Source organism: Tamandua tetradactyla, chromosome 23 (assembly GCF_023851605.1).
Source record: "Tamandua tetradactyla isolate mTamTet1 chromosome 23, mTamTet1.pri, whole genome shotgun sequence".
NCBI classification, from domain to species: Eukaryota; Metazoa; Chordata; class Mammalia; order Pilosa; family Myrmecophagidae; genus Tamandua; species Tamandua tetradactyla.
The window spans coordinates 9,656,619-9,675,741 of NC_135349.1; the positions used below are offsets into that span (position 1 = coordinate 9,656,619).

At 48.7% G+C, this 19,123-nt stretch overlaps 1 protein-coding gene across 8 annotated transcripts in view; it reads left to right on the forward strand.

Moving 5' to 3' along the window:
- The first annotated feature begins 14,999 nt into the window (after nucleotides 1–14,999).
- Nucleotides 15,000–19,123, forward strand: part of CUX1 (cut like homeobox 1) — a 361,508-nt gene continuing 357,384 nt past the window's right edge. For 2 of the 8 annotated variants that reach the window (XM_077140853.1, XM_077140854.1), the window contains exon 1: nucleotides 15,000–15,199. In XM_077140853.1, the coding sequence (XP_076996968.1) occupies nucleotides 15,137–15,199 (63 nt within the window). In that variant the 5' untranslated portion in view covers nucleotides 15,000–15,136. Of the gene's footprint in view, nucleotides 15,200–16,460; nucleotides 16,821–16,880; nucleotides 17,053–17,784; nucleotides 17,937–19,123 lie in introns of those variants that run through there. The other 6 variants (XM_077140857.1, XM_077140858.1, XM_077140855.1 and 3 more) reach the window with 5 other exon arrangements.

Genomic DNA, 19,123 nt, shown 5'->3' on the forward strand with positions numbered 1-19,123 from the left:
TGGGGAGGACAGGGTCAGCCTCTCCCATCCTTTGCGTGCATTGCTTGGTGGCTGCTCGCTTTATTCTCAGAGCCAGAGACCTGCAGAGCAGAAGGACCATCTGATGAAAGGGCCCTGGCACAGCCTCCCAGAGATGCTGTTGAATCAGATCAACATTCCCACTTGCGTTCATTCCACACCCTGTGACCAAGAGAACCAGGCCCTGGAGGAGACAAGACAGGAGGAAAGAGCCCCTGCCTGCCTCACCTGCATTCCTGATTAGCACCCAAGATAAGCAAAAGCTCAGGGCTATGCACATGAGGATGGGGGAAAGCGGACCAAATCCTGACTGAATCCCACTTTGCTGAGTTGCATACATGCTTTCTTTATTCATTTTCCTTCACTTATATATATATTTTTAAAAACCTGATTCTTGTTATATTAGTCTGAGTCCTAGCAGCAAGCAGAATCAAACTTAGGTGCTTCAAGGGTTATGATGGGACTGGGTGAGGGGGCCGACAAGAGATGTTGAGACATCAGATATGAGCAACTACTGGAAGCTGTTACCCCACAGAACAGGAGCCAAGGTGGAGGGTTAGACAGGTGGGGTGTCAGCCTGGTGGGGGGTCAGCTTGATGGAGGGTCAGCCAGGTGAAAGGATATCCTGGGGGAGGGTCAGCCTGGGGGAAGGTCAGCCAGGTGGAGGGTCAGCCTAGGGGAGGGTCAGCCAGGTGGGGAGTCACTCTGGTGGGGGGTCATCCAGGTGGGGAATCAGTCTGGTGGGGGATCAGTTTGGTGGGGGGCCAGCTTGGTGGAGGAGAGCCAGGTGGAGGGTCAGCATGGGAGAGAGTCAGCCCTGTGGATGGTCAGCCTGGGGGAGGGTCAGCCAGGTGGGAGGGTCAGCCAGGTGGAGGGGTCAGCCAGGTGGGGGAGTCAGCCAGGTAGAGGGTCAGCCAGGTGAAGGGTCAGCCTGTTGGAGAGTCAACCTGGCTAAGGGAGCTCCTAATGGGAGCCATGCTTTGGGTGGATGCAGCTCCTACCAGAACTGCAGCGGCAAAACAGGGAGGGAGCAATGAAGCAATGCCTCAACCTCTTGCTCCCCGCCCTCTGGTCTCCAGCAGGGACCTCCCGTTGGCTGACCACAGTGAGAAGGCAGAGGGCAAGGGAACCCTGGCAAGGCAGCCTCCCCAGGCCCAGGGCAGGGTAGAGAAAGACAGTGGATCTTGGAGTGGGAGGAGGTAAATGAGAATAAGCATGAACTGTTCAAAGGGTGGAGAAGGAATCCAAGGGAAGTGAACTCAGGTGCCTACCCTCACGAAGCTTTCAGTCCAGGAACTAACGTGTCAGGGTAAAATCGTTCCTAGCAGGCAAACACTGCTGGGAGGGTGGAAGTGTCGAAGAAGGAAGAATCCCAGGGGAAAGCTAGGGATTAGCTGGTTAATTTGTGCTTCTCAGGTAGCCGGGGTGCATGATTTGGTCTCAAAATGGAAGGGCTGGGTAGCAATGGTGGTGCTTTATCACTCGTCTTGTCTAGATTAATCAACCAAACTGATAACTGCCGGTTGTCTTGTCCCTTCGTGCTGCGGATCTGCAGCCATGATGTGTGTACATCTGGACCTTAGAGAGATCCTGGAGGCTGAGTAATGTTTGGAGGCAGAAAATTGATTGCATTAAGCAAAATGATCTTCAGCAATCGACAGCTGGTGATCCAGGAGCTTTCAATCTTCTATTTTGTCTCAGGCTGAGCAGCTAAGTCTGGTGTTTAGCTGTATTTTTGTATTGATTTTCAAAATGACAAAGAAGATTTCCAAAGCTGTCAAACAAACACGAGGCATGTATGAAATGAAGTTACGTTCCATTGCAATTTGTGCTCTCTTCCACGTCTATTATGGATATTTCATTAGCGATTAGTCAGAAACTTTTGAAGCTAGCTTTAGAGTTTGTCATTTAGAGCTTTCATATCAATTTCCTTAAATGTAAGAAATAACATTCCTATAAATAAAGCAAAAGGCTAAGTATGTAGGCAGATAATGGGATGCGGCAAGGAAAACATAATTTCCAAACATATGCAATTATGAAAAATAGAGTAACAGAACAGGCGATGCTTCAAATTAAGTTCCTAAATGTACATCTCATTTCAGCTTAATAAAAAATCACTTATATTGCAGTGATACCACTTAATTATTAAAAGTCCCATCCAACCAGATGAATAACTATGTAAACGATGCCTGTCTAAATTCTAAATTTTTCTTCCATTCAGTAGTTCCTCATTATAAAGATTATCCCTCATCCTGGAATGAATCTTCTTCTGTCCCTCAAAGACTTCCTGCTAAATAATTGACCTCAGAAATCTTGGAAACAAAGCAAAATAGAGAAGGTGTCATTGTTGAATCATTTAAGGTTTATTTTGCACCCACTGTATCTTCTTGGGCTGAGGCCAATTTTAAAGGAATATAATTCTTGAGGACCTATAACCATGTTTTAAGGAAGAAAAACCAACCTTCCCAGACACTTGACATCTTAATTACCCCTTTCAATAAATAGGCAATGTATTATTTCCCCCATTTTACAGATGGGAAAGGAGAGGCTTGAGGACGTTATGGAACCAGGAAGCCACAGGCCCTGATGTCTGAGCTGAACCCATTTCTCCTGCTTCTTCATTTAGGGAATTCTTTTTCCCCCACTAAACCATGCTGCTAAGGCAACTTGTAATAATTGCATAATTTAATTCCCAACATAGCTGTTCACGCTAATACACTTATGACTTGGCTTTTTTGTTGGATCATTAGCAACTGTAATGCCTGATAAGTCTCCTCTGTGACACATCATGTAAGTGTATTTAAGTTGATTGTTTTATTAACCAGCAGCATGCCATGGAAATTCAATCACATGGAAATGGAAGTTTCTGTCTGTGTTTGCAGTGTGCTTCTGCTGTCCCTTTTGGGTTTCTCCTTCTTGGGAGTGGGGGTGGTGGGGTGGTGCATAGGCAGGGGATTGAACCTGGGCCTCCTGCATGGCAGGCGAGAATTCTACCACTGGACCACCCGTGCACCCCCTGTGGTATCTCTTTACTGGTTAGTCATTGCAATCTTGGCCAATGATCACCAAACAATAAGACCTCAATTGCTTGGTGGGATTTGAGTTGAGTGAGAAAGCTGTTTTTATTTCATGGGAACTGTTGCTCCTTTGGTTTGGGCCTCAGAGTTTTTGGTCTCAGGGAGAAACTTCAATGATGTCTAGAAGTCAATGTCAGCGGGCCAGGGGTGCAGGGGTAGGAGCTCAGTGCCTGGGAAAGTCAGGTCCATTATCTGGGATATAGCAGACCCAGGACCCCCAAAGCTGTGTGTGTGTGTGTGTGTGTGTGTGAGTGTGTGTGTGTGAGTGTGAGTGGAAGGGGGCTTGGGAGGCTGACAGATGGTCCCTTCCACTGAGAGCTCAAAACTAGAAGACAAGGGCATCAGAGAACAAGAGACACTGAAGGGTCCTTGAGCCAGAGACCCCTGGCCAGTCCAGGGGTAAATGTGACCCCAAAATGCCTCCTGTCTGATTTGTTTGCATGTCACCTGTGGATAAGATGGTGGTTGCTAACGTCAGCATCCATGAAAGGGTGCTGTCACTTCCTGGCTACTGAACATTATCTGTGGGTGTGCTAGGAGGGGCAGGTGGGGGCATGCAGGAGTGCCCACTTTATCTCGGAGGCTACTTGGGTTTGGTTTTTGTTTCTTAATTAACAGACTACTTTTTAGAATAGTTTTAGATTTCCCGAGAAAAATGAGCAGATAGTACACATACTCATCTCCAGTTTGCCCTATTATTAACATCTTGCAGTAATATAGTAAATTTGTTACATAAGATGAACCAATATTGATACATTATTATTCTTCGCTAAAGTGCACAGTTTCCATTGAAGTGTCCCGGTGGTACAGTTTTATGGGTTTTGACAAAGGTTTCCTGTCCTGTATCCACCATGACAATATCGTACGGAATTATTTCCCCACCCTAAAATGACAGTGCTATGGCTACATTCCTCAGGCAGGTTTATCATCCTTCAGCTGAGCAAAAATGATATTCTGGGAACAAGAAAGTATGAACAAATATCACACTCCTGCTGGGCTATGCACATGACATGACACGGATCTAGGCTGGGGAGCAAGGTATTGTGGTGATCGTGAAACGAGTTAGAGAGAAGAATGGTGTGGAAAATAGAATTTCTGAGTGAGAGCAGGGCCCACAATCCCTTCTGGAATAAGGAGCAGGGAAGGAGAAGGTGACAGTAAAATCTTCACCGAGTGACCATGCAGTCCCCACCCTAATGCTTTTCCTGTGTATTAATTCCTTTAATTTTAATAAAGACCCTGCAAGCAGGTGTGATCATTATTTTAGTTGACAGACGAGGGAGCAGGAGCACAGGCACTAGCGTAAGCCTGGGAATCCAGAGACAGGTCCCAGGGCTAGGATTTAAATCCAGGCAGACTGGCCCCAAGACAGTGCTATTAACCCTTACCATTCCACAGGAGTTTGCTCCATCATTTAATAAAATTTTCACGCAGCACTACAGGATGGGCTAGTTATGGCTCAGCTATTACAGGGAAGGCAACAAAGACTCAGAGAGGTTAAGTAACTCGTTCAAGGCCATCCAGCTAAACCCTGCGGACTGCAGAGCCTGTCTGTCCAGTCTGAAGTCAATGCCTATGACCTTTCTGCTCCTTGATGTCGTCTCACGTGAGAGCAGAGCGGGTGAGGGCTCAGCTCTTTTCTTCTGAGGGTTTAGCTCAAGTGGCCGAGATTGTTCCTGGGAAGGCGAGGGAAGCAGTTTTGGAGAAGCAGCGACAGGAAATTCGGTCTATTGTTTGAAACAAGAGGTGCAAACAAGTCCCCGCTTTGAAGTGCTGAATAACAAATTCCGCCGGGAATGGAAAGGCGAGAAGCTACCAGAAGCTACAAGAATCTTGAGCGGGAGTCAAAGGCGCGCAGTGAGGGAGGGCACGCGGGGAAGAGGGAGGACCTGGGAGAAACTGGGGCAGAATCTGTTTGAAGAGAACATGTCTTAAATAGATCAGGCTGCCGGGGACAGCGAGGGAGGCCAAGGGGGTCACTTCTTTTTCTTTTCCTTTTTTCCTTAAGGGAGTCAGTTTTTGAAGGCAGGAAGGAAAAAAAAAAAGCATTCAGAGGCGGGGATGGGGAGCAATGAGGTCAACAGTCCAACTTAGACCAGTTTCGAAAGAAAACAAAACCGAACCCCACCACCTGGTCTGACTTGGTTGGTAATAAAATGCTATCGGATAAACGGAGCTTGTGTAAACTAATCCCACCTCCCACTCACAACTAAGTATTAAATTGAGGAAGGCGTGCTTGATTACTGCCAGGCAGACTTGGCTTTCCTTGCGATTGCTCGATTCAACTGCAAGTCTTAGACTAATAGCATATCTGTGACCCCACCCTCCCAGCCATAGCCAGAATGGCATTATTAATCAGATACTTCTCCAGACAGTCCATTAAACCAGACTCCCCTACACTGAAGAAGCAAGAACCCTCGGCAATTAGCGAGTAGATTCCAATGATGACTAGGAAAACACACCCTTTTCCAACTACTTAGATTGCCAAACGTTCCGTCTTCCCCGTACTTAAGGGGGACTTTTGCCTCTCCCCTTTGTCTCTCGTTTGCAATCAATGTCTCATTCAAGTCTGAGGTCAGGTTATCAATCTTTATTATAGGTGCCCCGGACCAGCGTGTCTGGAGGCTGGACCGCTGCAGGGAGAAGATGTCTGGACCGAAACTCTCTCCAGGGGTGGAGTGCCAGCAAGCATGCTGCTCAAAGGTAAGGTGAAGCCTCCTTGACCGCCACGCTGCCCAGGACCTCGTGAAGAGGTGAAAGGGAGGCTCCTTCCCACAGCCCCAGGTAGGCTCTGAGCAGGTGGAAGGCAGATATGCTGGAGCAGCAGCAGGTAGGTATGACGTGGAGAAAGCTCAGACTGTGGTTTGCCAGTGAGTAAGTCACACTGGAGAAGCCCCTTTACCTCTCTGAGCCTCGGTTCCTTTGTTTCTAAGAGAGGGATGGTGATTTCTCCCTTACAAAACTGCTTGAGGATTAGAGATAAGCAAGGGACACGTGGTGGGATGGTCAGAAGATACTAACTGTGATCCTTGGGTGGTTTTACAGGCAAAAGTGACTCTTCCAGGCAAGTGGCTTTCCATCTGGCCTTTCACCCCCAGGAGATAATGACGCTGTCCTGTGTGGTTCCATTCACAGCCCCCAGCCAAAATTTTCCATAATGCGTTTTATTGGGGTGAGGAATGAGGTTGTGACCTCAGATGTCCCCAGATGGGAAGGGAATCTGGGGAGGGATGTGCCTGAGTGAGAACAGCGATGGGTACCCGGGACCCTGGAAACTCAAGAGCAGCATCTACTAGCCGCAGAAAGTGACCTGCGTGGGGCTGGGCTTTGTCTTTATTTAATCAAATGTCATTTCCTTGTGCACATTCAATAGCCCATAGGATCTAACCAATTACACTCTTCCAGGGTCTTCCCAGCCAGGTTAAGTTCTTTTCAGGGCAGGAACTCCTACATTTCACGTGGTTTTGTATAAACCCCCACCTTCCCACCTAGCCCCAACACACACACACACACCAGGCTGGGAGCAATTGTAGATTCAGATTCACTTTATTTCGTATCACATTTTGAAAGCAAGAAACTTTCCTCCTCTGCAGGTGGTTATGGTCTCAGCCCTGAGTTCTGAAATAAAAAGTCGAGGATACACAGGCCTTGAAGCTGAATCTCAGAATAGTCCCTGCTCATGTCAGGCCCACCCAAGACACATTCAGTCCCTTAGTAAACGGTTTTGTTGCCAAAACAAAGGAGGCTGGAAAGTTACAGTGTTCTATAGCACCGAGAACACACGGGGAAGCGAGAAGCACTTAATAACCAGCAATGACATGCCATAGGGTGAGAAGGCCAGGGCGGGGACTCTCTCTCCTCTGAGGTTGCTTCCCAAGACATTCAGCCCTGAGATGGAGAAGGGGCAGGAAGATTCCAGACCGGGCACACAGCAGGCTCTCAAAAATATTTGTTGGAGGAATAAATAAGTAAAGACATCAATGGCTTCAGAAAGGCATGTGGGACTTGACAGCAGTGATTGTGCCATTCAAAGGTGGTCAGAAAACTGAGCAGGCTGTAGGGAGCCTGGTGGAGAAATGTAATTTCCCCCAAAAGGCAGCTTTTTGGTGTCTTGGGCCTCCTTCTGAGGGTCTGTAAAATGGCACTCCAATATCAAGAAGCAAAGTTAGCAACTGGGGGTGTAATGCAATTGATGAGAATAAATAATAGCAGTTGGCTTTTATCGGGTGTTCTGCGCGCAGGTAGCGCTCCCAGCGTTTGTTTGTGGATTTTCTTGCTTCATCCCCAGCACGCACGATGAGGTACACAGTTCGGTGAGGAAATGGAGACTCAACCAGGTTAGCTAACTCGATCAGGTCAAACAGTTCTTCACTAGAATTAGCACGCACATCTGACTCAGCAGCTGGGTGCTTCACCAGCAAACCACCTCTCCTCAGCTCTTCCGTGCAAATGCTACCTGCACCGATGAATGAAGCATGTTAGTTGGAAGGGGCCCTAACGTGGGTGTGGGTCATTCACAGGAACCCTACATTGCTTATAGCACTTGGGACCTGTCGCAAATGGCCATCTCCAACTTGGTCCTTAGATTTGCAGCCAGCTTCTTCTTGTTTAGCCAGCCTTTCAAACACCAGCCTGCTCTCCCTGTCCTGGGCTCCAGGCTGAATAGCCAGCTCGCTATTTCCCCTCCTCAAATGGGCTCAGCCTGTGCCACTTTGTGCATGCTTTCTCTGACCCCAAATACCCCTCTCCTTACTTTCAATCCCTTAAAAATCCTGCCCTGCCCAAGATCCCATCATTTCTGAAATCTCTCCCTCATCCAAACTGAGCACAATTCTTGCCTCTGGCTCGAATTAGCATTTCATCAGTTCCTTCCCCGGATATTGTCTGTCTTGTGCTTAAGGTTGAATCATTATTTTTGTCACATGATATTGCCCCATTCCCGCTCACAGCTTCTGAGGACCTGGACCTTGTCCACTGCTTCGGCATTTGGTGGTAATGTCTGACACCGTGCTTTGCCCAACAGATGTATGTGTTCGGTGATGGGACAAATGGACTTTTGACATTACTGTTGACATCCTCGACTGCCCCATCAAAAGCCTTTGGGAGAGGGTGGTGCGATGGGGACTCGGTGGCAGAATTCTCACCTGCCATGCCAGAGACCTGGGTTCAATTCCCGGTGCCTGCCCATGAAAAAAAAAAAAAGGCTTTGGGAGAGTACAGGATCCCCCACAGTTATAGTTTGGCATTGTACCTGCTGGGTCCTTCTCTCTGCCCATAATGACTTCATTTTCTCTCAGATGTCTTTGTATTTTATATTTGCTTCAATTAGCATTAATAGAACAACACTTTGAGCCTTTATAGGATCTTTCATCGGACAGCTCAAAAGCATTTTACAAGAAAGTTTTAATTATTCCCATTTTACAGGCAGGAAACCTGAGGCAACGTCAAACAGTGACTCAGTGGCAAAATTAGGACATGATTTTCCCTCTCTGTTTTCAATTGTTACTATAATCGCTCCATCCTGCTACCTCTTCTCGGTTAGAGTTAAATTATTGTTTAAGGAGATGACATATCTGGCTCTATCATTGTCATTACTTTAAATAATATTTCTATTTCCTGGCATTATAGAGGTAATAGATGCTCATGCAGAAAATATATAAAATACAGAAATGAGGAAAGATGATAAAACTCACCCCTAAACTCATTACCCAGATACTCACTGTAAACATTTCTGTGTATTTTCTTTCAACATTTTATATGTATATAGAATAGGCCATTCTTTCTAGTTGAGCCCATACTATATCCTGCTTCTCTCTTATTACATCAGAAACATTTCCCCATGTCACTATATAGTTTACTAAATATAATTTTAATGACTACATAATCTTTCATCACATATTTAATAATTCCCATATGTTGGACATTTAGGTCATTATATATTTTTTTGTCTATTTTGTTAGTAGGAACAACGCTGTGATGAAAATATTTGCATTTTATTCTTTTATTTATGCTTTTCAGAAATGTGAGATTAGAGGCCCACCCACTTTTCCAGCTTCTTCTCTCTACCACCCACTCTTCTCTCACATAAACAAAATCTTGACATCCTATGAGATTTTGCCCCGGTGAAAGCTAGCTATTGAAACCTCTATAGCTATTTAACACAAGCCCTCAAAAAGTGACACTAGATCAAATATTTAATGTGAATGGAGCTTGAGGGAATGAAGAAAGTTTTCTATTCACTGCTAGAAAATCAGCTTCCCTATTTTCTACTGGAACAAGCTTTCAAAATCTCGCAAACCACACTTAACCAGGAAAAAAATAATATACAATCTGACAGGGCTTATGAAAAAAGAAAATCTAATTACACTCCATGAAAACAAATCTTTACTCGACTCCACCTGCACAACTCAGAGATATGTCATAAAAGATCTCGTGGAGAAACAAAATAATACTTTGCTTTGTATTGTGAATACAATTTGAAACAAACCAACCAACCATGTATCTGCCCTATCCATCTTAGCACCAGGGACTTATCTGTGTTTAAAATATTGGGTGGTAAACTGATATTATAAAAGCAATATTAATAATGAAAGCTCAATATAAATAGAATGCATATGGCTCATATCTCCCAAGAAAAAAGAAAGGAATAATATAAAGTCTTAGCACAGAACTTGAACTTTACATTAAGCAAGATAATAATAACATTTATATAATGCTTTTTATATTTCAAGCCTTTCAAGCTACTATTTACACTATTAATTTCTAGTGATTCAGCACGACATTGGTGAGAGTCATATAAGATGGCATTTATTTCAATAGTATACAGGGAATATGTAATATGCATTCATGTGGACATCTTATAATGAAAAGGAAGTAAAAAGAGGAAAGAGAGATGATATTCTGATAAGTTCTACAATTCAGAAAAATGTATATTAGAATATAAGCTAGGCAAAAAGACCCTGGGGCTGGGGGTCAGTGGCTGGTGAGATGGGGTCTGGAAATTTTGTGGGAATGAGAAGCCCAGGTCCCCTCTTTGGGGGTTGAAGTCCCCAAAGCATTGAGCAGTTGAGTCCATTAAGCCAGATACATTTTAAAAGTGTAAAGCCTCCATCTGAATGATCAAACTACAAGCTTTCTTGTTTGAGACGTGGAAGAGAACAGAAAGCTCATCCTTAGAGGTATGGAAAGATACCTAGAGCAAGTGTCATCAGCATACGCTGTCTAAAAGTGGAAGGCAGAGTTAAATGGAAGGCCAGAAGTTTAAATGTTTGAAGGTTCCAGAAAGGGTCTTGGAAACGGACAGATGCCGTCACCAGAGAGAGGCTGGGAGAGTGGCGGATAGGAGAGTCTACTGTTTGGAAATCATTAGAGTTTGTTCTTACAAGTTTGGCAGGTTCTTGGTACAATTATATAACTACACATACATTTGGCATATAGAAATGAGTTATGTACTGTGCATGTAATTACATGTAGCAAAATGTGTACTTTTATTTGGTGGGTATTTACACAGTACACTGAATAATGTACTTAAAATAATTAACATAAAGTATTATTTAAAAAAACAAAACAATTAAAAGTAGTTTGGTTTTCTTGAGCTAAAAAAACAAATCTGGAATCTTCCTTTTATTTATTCCAGTAGTCTATGCCAAAATGTTCTGGAAGGCAGTCACCAAAGACAAAAGGAAGAGAGTGTAATTTCCCCTCTGTTATTCATAATCTTTTGATTTAAGGAAAAGGCCTTTTAAAATTTAAAGAGTCTCAAAACTTCTGTCTGGCCTCTTAAATGGTCCTAAGTTTAAAACGTATACAAATCCAGTCATTTTGCATGAATGCCCTGAGAGAATTTGGGGCTTGTAAAAATTGAGATTCCCGGTATGATTTGTTAGGAGTATGACTTTTTTTTTTTTTTTTTAACTCTATGTGATAGTAGCCATGGTTTAAAATATGCCTATAAGTGAGTAAATTATGGTATGGACATTTAGCATTATGAAATGCCTTTGGTTATCTGAAATATTTCTTGTTGTAAACTATTCAAAACCAGTTCTAGTTTGGATGCAAAAATATTTTTAAAAAACTCATTTTTGAGGTTTTAGAATGAATCTCTTGATTTTTATTTTTAAACATATCACTTACTATAGAAGATTTCAGATTTTTTTTCATTCTTTTTGGAGTTGATTAAAAACTCTAGATTACTCCCCAACTTTTTCTGGAGATAAAGTTTCTAGGTGAAACTTAATTTTATGTGTTCATAGTAAGTAAGATTTAGACCTCAGAACACAGAGATTCTTGGGTGAGGGATAGAATATGTTAAAAAAATTTTTTTATAATGCCCCACATCATGTAAGGCAAAATATAAGACCTTTTTCCCTCTTTGGAAGAAATTATTGACTAATTCCTTTAAGGAATTAATTTTAATATATAGAATGATTACTAAATTCAAATCTTGGGAAAACCACACACTTCGAACTCATTTCTTAGGGCTACAAAAGGGGGACCAATTTAGTAAAAATCAACCCATATAGCATTTTGGAGAATTTGTCTGTTTTTACCTTCATGGATTAAAATAAACTATAAGGAGATGGTGGGAGTGGGGGGTCCACTAATGGTAGGAGGGGAGGGAAGGGGGATCTCCTGAACGTGCTCAAAAATTTTCTCTAAGTTGCATTAGTTAGTATTATCACACACACCCCAATATGGCCACTGATTTATTAGTATTTTTTTCTTCTTTTGTATGCTGTGTGGCAGGGTCACATTTCATTCTTTTTCCATGTGACTATCCTGTTATTGCAGCACCATTTGTTGATTTTTTTTTTCCTTTGGGAAGTAAGTGCATGGGCCGGGAATCCAACCGCGATCTCCTGCATGGCAGGTGAGAATTATTAATATTTTTGTTTTAAGGCAAAATGAAATGGGTGAGAAATAGGATTTGAGAATCCTTGGCTCACATGTTATTTACTTAGTTGCTGCTTTTGGTGCTGAGTTGTATTTCATTTAAAGGCGCCAGGTACAAATATTATTTTGGTCACAACCCACATCTGATTACTGGGATTCGATTTTGAAAGCTTGAGGTAGCAAATCAGTTCTGTACTTGGGAACTGTGAGCTTTGTTTTCCCTTAAAGGGAGAGTCTGACTGGCAAAGAGTGACCAAATGCTCCTGTATTGTTTGGCTTGTGCTTCATGCTAAGTCATATCTGTTATGGTTAAAGATACTTCTTTGGAACTGGGGCAGTTACCATGCTAAGCTGCTCCTTTTTTCCCACTGGATTCTGGTGGGGCAGAGCCGTTATTCCATTGTCTTATAGATGCCAATGGATATCTAGGTCTTCAGACCTTCCCATTTTCTAAACGTTTTATATCATACACAGCTTTATAGATCCATTATCTCTGGGTGTCAGTGGGTTCTCCTGGGCTTCAACAACCCTGAGGCTGGGGGTAAAAAACAGCCTTGAGAAATATATATGATTTGTCCTTATCCTATGCCTATACTCTCTCAAGAAAAATAAAATGTAATTTTAAAGTTTTTAGGTCCCTCCTGAGGGTTATTCTGCTCAGCTAAGATCATTTTTGGTTGGTGGTTTATCTTGAATAATTTTCTTTTAAAAATGATAACATTTTGTGGTGCTGAAGTTATTCCAAACTTTTCCCCCTTCGTGCAGAGAACAAGTAATAAGCCTTGTGTGACCCAGAAGTTTGAAAGAATAAATGTAGATATTACTTTAATAGAGCTTACCACTGTCAACTATCCAATGTAGCCTTTCTCTACTGTCAGGTTGGCATGTAAACAATATAAATATAACCAGAAATGTAATAAGGGCATTTAATACTCATCATATGTATTCCTAAAATATTGTCATGGATTCGGAATCCTTGAATTCCAACCAGATGTATTTCTGCAGAATTACACAGGTTATATATATTTCACTATTTTGGTTCAGACCCAGGGGATTGACACGATAATTAGATTGAGAACATCTGCACCAAATCCAAACCATTTCCCTGATCCTTCCTTGAGCTATTCCCCATGGGAGGATTTTTTTTTTTTTTTAAAGCAAGCCCCTGTACATTTTATTTGTCTAGCCACCTTCAGGGCAATTCCTAGGTCTCGCCTGTCTGCCACCGCACACACAGGAGGGGGAGAGCAGAGCAGACCTACCCCTGAGCACTGGATGGGGTTGGGATCGTTAGAAGTGGCATTTCGTCGGGACAGCAATCTCCGGGGCTGGCAATGCCGTTTCCCGCCCGGAGCCTGGCTCTGGGACAGGGCGTGGCCAGGCGCTGGGGCCCCGGCGCGCCGGTGGGCACGTGCGCGGGGACCCGAGGACGCAGTGTCGGGGCGCCGCTGCCCTCTACCGGGCAGCGCCGTCGGAGCTGCAGCGCCGCAGCCCTCCGACCGCGCGCGCGGGCTCGGGCGCTCCACACCGCCGCAGCCCTGGGCGTCCCGAGGTCCCGAGTGCCCTCCCTGGCGCGGCGACTGAGCATCTGGGACCCGGGTTCGGGACTCGCTGCCCCCGCACCCGCTTCCTGCCCCTGGGGCGAGTCAAGGCTGCGGTGGGGACGCGCGGTAAACCATCCTCTTGGCCTCAGAAGCCACCACCCCGTGAGAACAACTGAGGCCCCTGGACAGAAGCATGAGATCTGGGGACATGTGTGTCCTCTAAATCGTGGGGATTTATTTCCAGGCCCTTCATTCAAGACTGCTGAATTCAATCCGATGATCAGCGCTGAACACTCAAACTCAGTTGGAAAGCAGTTATTTCCCACGTACATGTTTTATTTTGTATTCCATACAGTTTCATTTACATATAATTTTCAAGATTAAGGAATTTGGAGATTGGTTTTTAACTAACCACACGTTAAATGAAGTGCGACAGAGTACGGTATCCTACTGGAAACTCAAACTCACACGAGTGTAGAATCAATCAGTTAGAGCTGACGATCCTAAACTTATGCTTTTGCCAGGTTTCCACGAAGAAAGAGAGAAAAGAATTCAATTTTTTGTTGTTTCCGTTTTAGTACTTTTGTCACCTTGGGGCCTGGCCTCTTGTTTTAAATAAGTGCATGCATACTTCTCAAGTCTTCTGCACCCAAACGGAGTAAAAACCGAGGTTCCCGAAGCACAGGAAGTTTCTTGGGTAGTTCCGCCAAAGCGATGCGGGGGGCTAGATAACTGCTCCAGGACTTTTCCCGTCGCGGCCTAAGCTGAGGCAGCTCGAGGGGATGCGGGGCGCTCGGTCCCTGCGCCACCGCCCGTTGCGTCGCCTTCCCGGGTGGGGACGGAGTGGCCCGGCTGTGGGGTATCGATTCCCGCCCGCCTCCACACCCCCAGGCATGAAACGCCGGTCCTCGGTGGCTCGGAATCTGAGCCCCCCGCCGGGACGCAGAGGTGTGTAGCCGCCGACGGCCAGCGCGCCTCGCACCCGCGCCGGGTCGGAGCTCCGGCAGGTGGTCGCGGTGGCTCCGCGCGCTCGGCGCCCCGCAGGAGCACGAGCGACACCCGACGCTCCGCGGCGCCCGCACCCGCGCGGCCAACAGCCCCCAACCCACTCCGCCCGCCGGGGGCCCCGCAGGGTCTGCGCTCGGCCGCGGCCGGCGACCGCCACCCTCCCCTCCCCCCGTCCCCCGGCAGCGCGCCCCAGGTGAGCCGGGCCCGGGGCCTCCCGCGGCGGCTCAGGGCTCCCCTCTCACCGCCCTCCAGCGCCCCCTCGGGGCCGGGCCCGCGCAGGTCGCCGGCTGGGTTGGGGGCCGGGGAGGGGCGGGGGTCGCGGGCGCGGCGCCGGGGCCGGGGGGCGGGGGGCTCGAGGGCGCCAGGCCCGGCCCGCGGCCGCCGCCGCGCCCTCGGGCTCCGGCTCCGGCTCCGGCTCGGGCTCGGGCTCGCCCTGGCTGCGGCGGCGCGGTGAGGAGGAGTCCGCGCTCCTCCGTGGCGGCGGCGGCGGCCGGCTCCAGGCCGGGTTTTGGCGCCGCCCGCCTGCTGCCTCCTGGCGGCTCCTGAACTCCAGCCCCCTCTCTATCAGCCTCTCACTCCGTCTCAATATGTCTCAAGATGGCGGCCAATGTGGGATCGATGTTTCAATATTGGAAGCGCTTTGATTTACAGCAGCTGCAGGTCAGGCTTCTCCTCGCTCGGCCTCTCGCCCGGGGGTGGGGGCTGCGGGCGGTCGCGGCCTCCCCCGGGGCCCGGGGGCTGCCTCGCCGCCGGGGGGCCGCGGCGGAGGGGAGGCGGGGGGTGCCGGGGAGAGCGGGGCCGAGTCGGGGACAAGTCCCTCTCGCTCCCCGGCCCCCATTGATAAGTCGCCTGATCGGAAATTGATCCTCTTTGTTCAATTCATCGATCAGCCCAAGATGGCGCCGGGAGCCGCCGCCGCCACCGCTGCCCCCGGTGTCTGCCCCCACCCCGGGCGCCCCCCCCCAGGCCCGGCGCCGCCGCCGCCACCGCCGCCGCGGGACCCGGGAGGGGGCGGCCCCGGGCGGCCCGCGGGGAGCGCGCGCCGGCGGGGAGCGGGCGGCGGCGGGCGCGGCGGGGAGGGGGCTGCGCCGGGGAGGGGGCTGCGGCCCGCCGGGGGCGCCCGGTCCGCGCGCCCCGCGCCCCGGGCCCGCGTATTCCCGGGGAAAGTTTGTGGGGAGTTGCTGTGGGGGGTGAAGCGCCTGCCTCTCCTGGAGGAGCCGCCGCCGGCGCGGCGGAGCTGGGGCTGGTGGCGCTGTGGTGCCGCCGGCTCGGGGGAGGGTCACAGCGGCCACCGGCGGTGGCGGCGGCGGCGGCGCGGCCCGGCTCCGGCCAGGCGGGCGGGTGGCCGGGCGGGCCCCCGCGCGCCCCGACCCCGGCCGGCCGGGTCCGGCGGGCGCTCCCCGGCCGGGGCCGGGTTGTGGCCGCCGCCGCCGCCGCTGTCCCCGCCTGTCAGCGGGCCCGGGCCGCGCCGCCCCTCCGGCGCCCGGCGTTCGGCTCCCGGCGCGGACCCGGCGTTTGTTTACGTCCCGCGGAGCGCCGCGGGGCCCCCGGCAGACCCCGCAGCCACCCGGTTCTTTTGTGTGCCTGCGGGAGTGGCGCGGACCTGCCCCTCCGCGCCCGGGGAGCCCCTCAGGAGCGCTTTGGGGAAACTTGCGAGGAGTGGCGGGGGCGCGCGGTGCCGGTGGGACGGTGCGCTTGGGACCGCCCCGCGGGCGCGGGTGCCGGAGCGGGAGCGGGTGGAGGGCTGCAACTTTCCCCGAACGCAGGGTCCCCCGCTTGGTCCCGGCGCGCCGTCTGCTCCGGCCGAGAGCACTTCCTCGTCGCCGCGGGGCCGGGCGGCCCTCGGCCCCCCAACCCCCCACGGGGGCTCCTGGGGGTCCACAGTGGCCCGCCGCCGGCTGCACTCTGGCCCTGTCCCCCGTACACAGCCCTCCAAGCGGAGTCCGCCGGCGGCATGGAGCGCGCGGCGGGTCCGCTGCGAAATGCCTTCTCGGGCCGGGCTCTCGAAAGCAAAGCCCCGGGGGCCCTGCTGGATTGCGGCGTGCCAGGCCGTCGGCGCACCGTGCCCCGGGCGCCGCGACGGGATCGCGCCGGGGCACCTCACAGGGGCCCCGAGGTGCCGCTGCGCTCCGGGGGCGCCCTCCTGCCGGCCGCCCCCCACCCGGAGGAGCGGTGCGCCCTCGGGATCCGCCCCGCACGCGCCAGCTCCGCGCTTGCGGCCCCTGGACAGCCCCGGGACTCTGCCAGGTGGATGGTGTGCGTAGCCGGAGCCAAGTTGAAGGTGAGCGGCAGGTGGGCTCGAGGCTCCGGGAACGTTGGGGAGCAGGGGGTGGGGGTGGGGGTTCTGGCGGCCTCGGAGGGCCCGGGGCGGCCTGGCGCTCGGCGGCCGCTCCGCTGCCAAGTAAGGTGTGCGTGAAGGTCGACTTGGCTGAACTTTCCTGACCGGGACCACTGGGTGACAGTGACCTGCAATACCTTTAATAGTAAAGCGGATGAACCCCAGATGCAGGCTTGTAAGAGACAAAGTGGATTGGATTAAAACGTACATAAATGGAGTCTGACAACTTTAATTGCATATGCTTTATTTTCTGCTCTTGCCTATGTCAGAACGCTAAAGCAGACTCAGTCGTTATGAAATTTCCCCAAATTTTTCACTTAACTAGGAGGAAGACTATGTGAAATATGTATTTCCGATAAGATTAAAACTTAATGGAGTTTGAGTATTTATTGGCTAAAATAGATTACTTCAAAGTGTCCATTGTGTAAATTAGATTCCTGAATGTAATGAACACAGCCGAATGGCATTTTTGATAAATTGGTCTACCCTGTTTTAGTAAAAATAGCTCCCTTTTACCATAATTTAATTCCTGTGCTTACTGTAAAACCCGTTGTGGAGTTTTAAGAGGCAAATCTTATATATATATATATTTTTTTTTTTTCTTTTTTTCCTTGTCTTAAGGTGACATCCCAGGCAAATGGATTTGGTGTTTAGATAGTTTTAGGTTTTCTGAACTGTGCGAACCTACCCCCTTCTTCCCTCCCTTCTGCTGATTAGCTCCTTGTCAGGAAATCATGCATACCTTAAACTCTGTGACTCTAGGGTTGGAGTGAAAGTTTCCTTCTCACTTTATTCGAATGAACTTTGAGATACTGACATTGGGGGGAAAAAAGAAAACAACAACAACAAAACTCCTTTATCCAAGCTTCATTCTCTCTATTGAGTGCCCACTGCCTTTTGGTGGTAGGTAACGATTTGGCTTGAGACAGTTTTCTGTTGCTGCTTCATCGCATGTGTGAAAACTTCCATTGACTACGCATCACCAGAGTTCTTTCTCTGGGTCCTGCAGAGGCCTTTGAGCTGATAGCTGGTTTAATGTCTTCCCTGCTCCCCCAGATGGTAAGTGATCCAACGGGTCTGCAGTTTGGGAGGGAATTCATTAGTTTCGGATGTATCTCATCTTTCCAGAACCCCCCATGGCGAGATCAGGTTGCCCCTGGAGTCGGAGGTGGGTTGTGACATTGCCACCTGAGGCTAAAGAGGCCGGGTCTCAGCTGGAAGGGGACCCAATCCTGCACCTCTGTGACACAGTGAGCGAGGGCTGCATTCTTGTCCCTGTCTCCCGCCACCTTGGAGTAAGTGAAGATGGGGCCCTATTTCCTTTCCTTTTTAGTCCTAAAGCCCTGTGGTATGGAAGTTTTAATGCTTTGGCTAAGACTAGTTGGACAAGTTTTTATCCTATCCCAGACTCGTAAAAACCAGGCTCTTTTTTTTTTTTTAATAAGGAAAACACCATTGTATAAATTTACTTTTTAAATACACATTTGAAAAGAGGACATTCTTTAAAGCAAGTTCATCTAACTCCATATGTTGGAGTAGCTTTGAACTTCTGGGGACGGGTCTGCCATCAGCTGGCATCCCTTTTGGGTCTTCTTCTTCCTCCATGGTGAAGGCGTTCCATTTCGAGTTCTCAGGAGCCTCTGCAAAGCTAAACGCAAAGTTTTCCTCTTTTTCAAAATAAGAAAGCAATTTCAGTTTTGCCGAAAGTCTACTTTCTGGTTGCTTTTATTTCATCTTCCCCTGTGATGATAAGGGCCATCTGAGACTGTTGTTCCCCATAAGAATTATATCGTATTACTTAAAATTGGCATGCTATTGAGTATCTTTTATAAAATAATGAGTAAGCAAATTGAAGGTCTTCTGCGCTGCTGCTGTTTTTGTTTTCTTGCTTCTTTGAACATTAGTGTCTTTGAGATTGGGTGTGGGAAGGGGCCATTACCCGTCATTGAAGTGTTTTTTTCCCTGTGTGAAACAGTGTGTGGGGTTTGTTTTCTCGGTGCAAGTCGGTGAAGTGATGAATTATACAGTTGGGTCCACAGAGACCCCATCTTCTGCCTCTTCTCCCTCGTGCCTCTCCTGTTAGACATTAGTATCCTGACAGAGTTGGAAAGGGAAAGGGGACAAACTGCCTATCCCCTCGGGAATTATTGCCTCCTCATCACTGAACTGATCTTAGAAATGCTGTCAAATAAGCTGATGGAGCTCGGTCCTTTGGTGGCAGTTTATAAAGCCCCCTACCCTTTTGC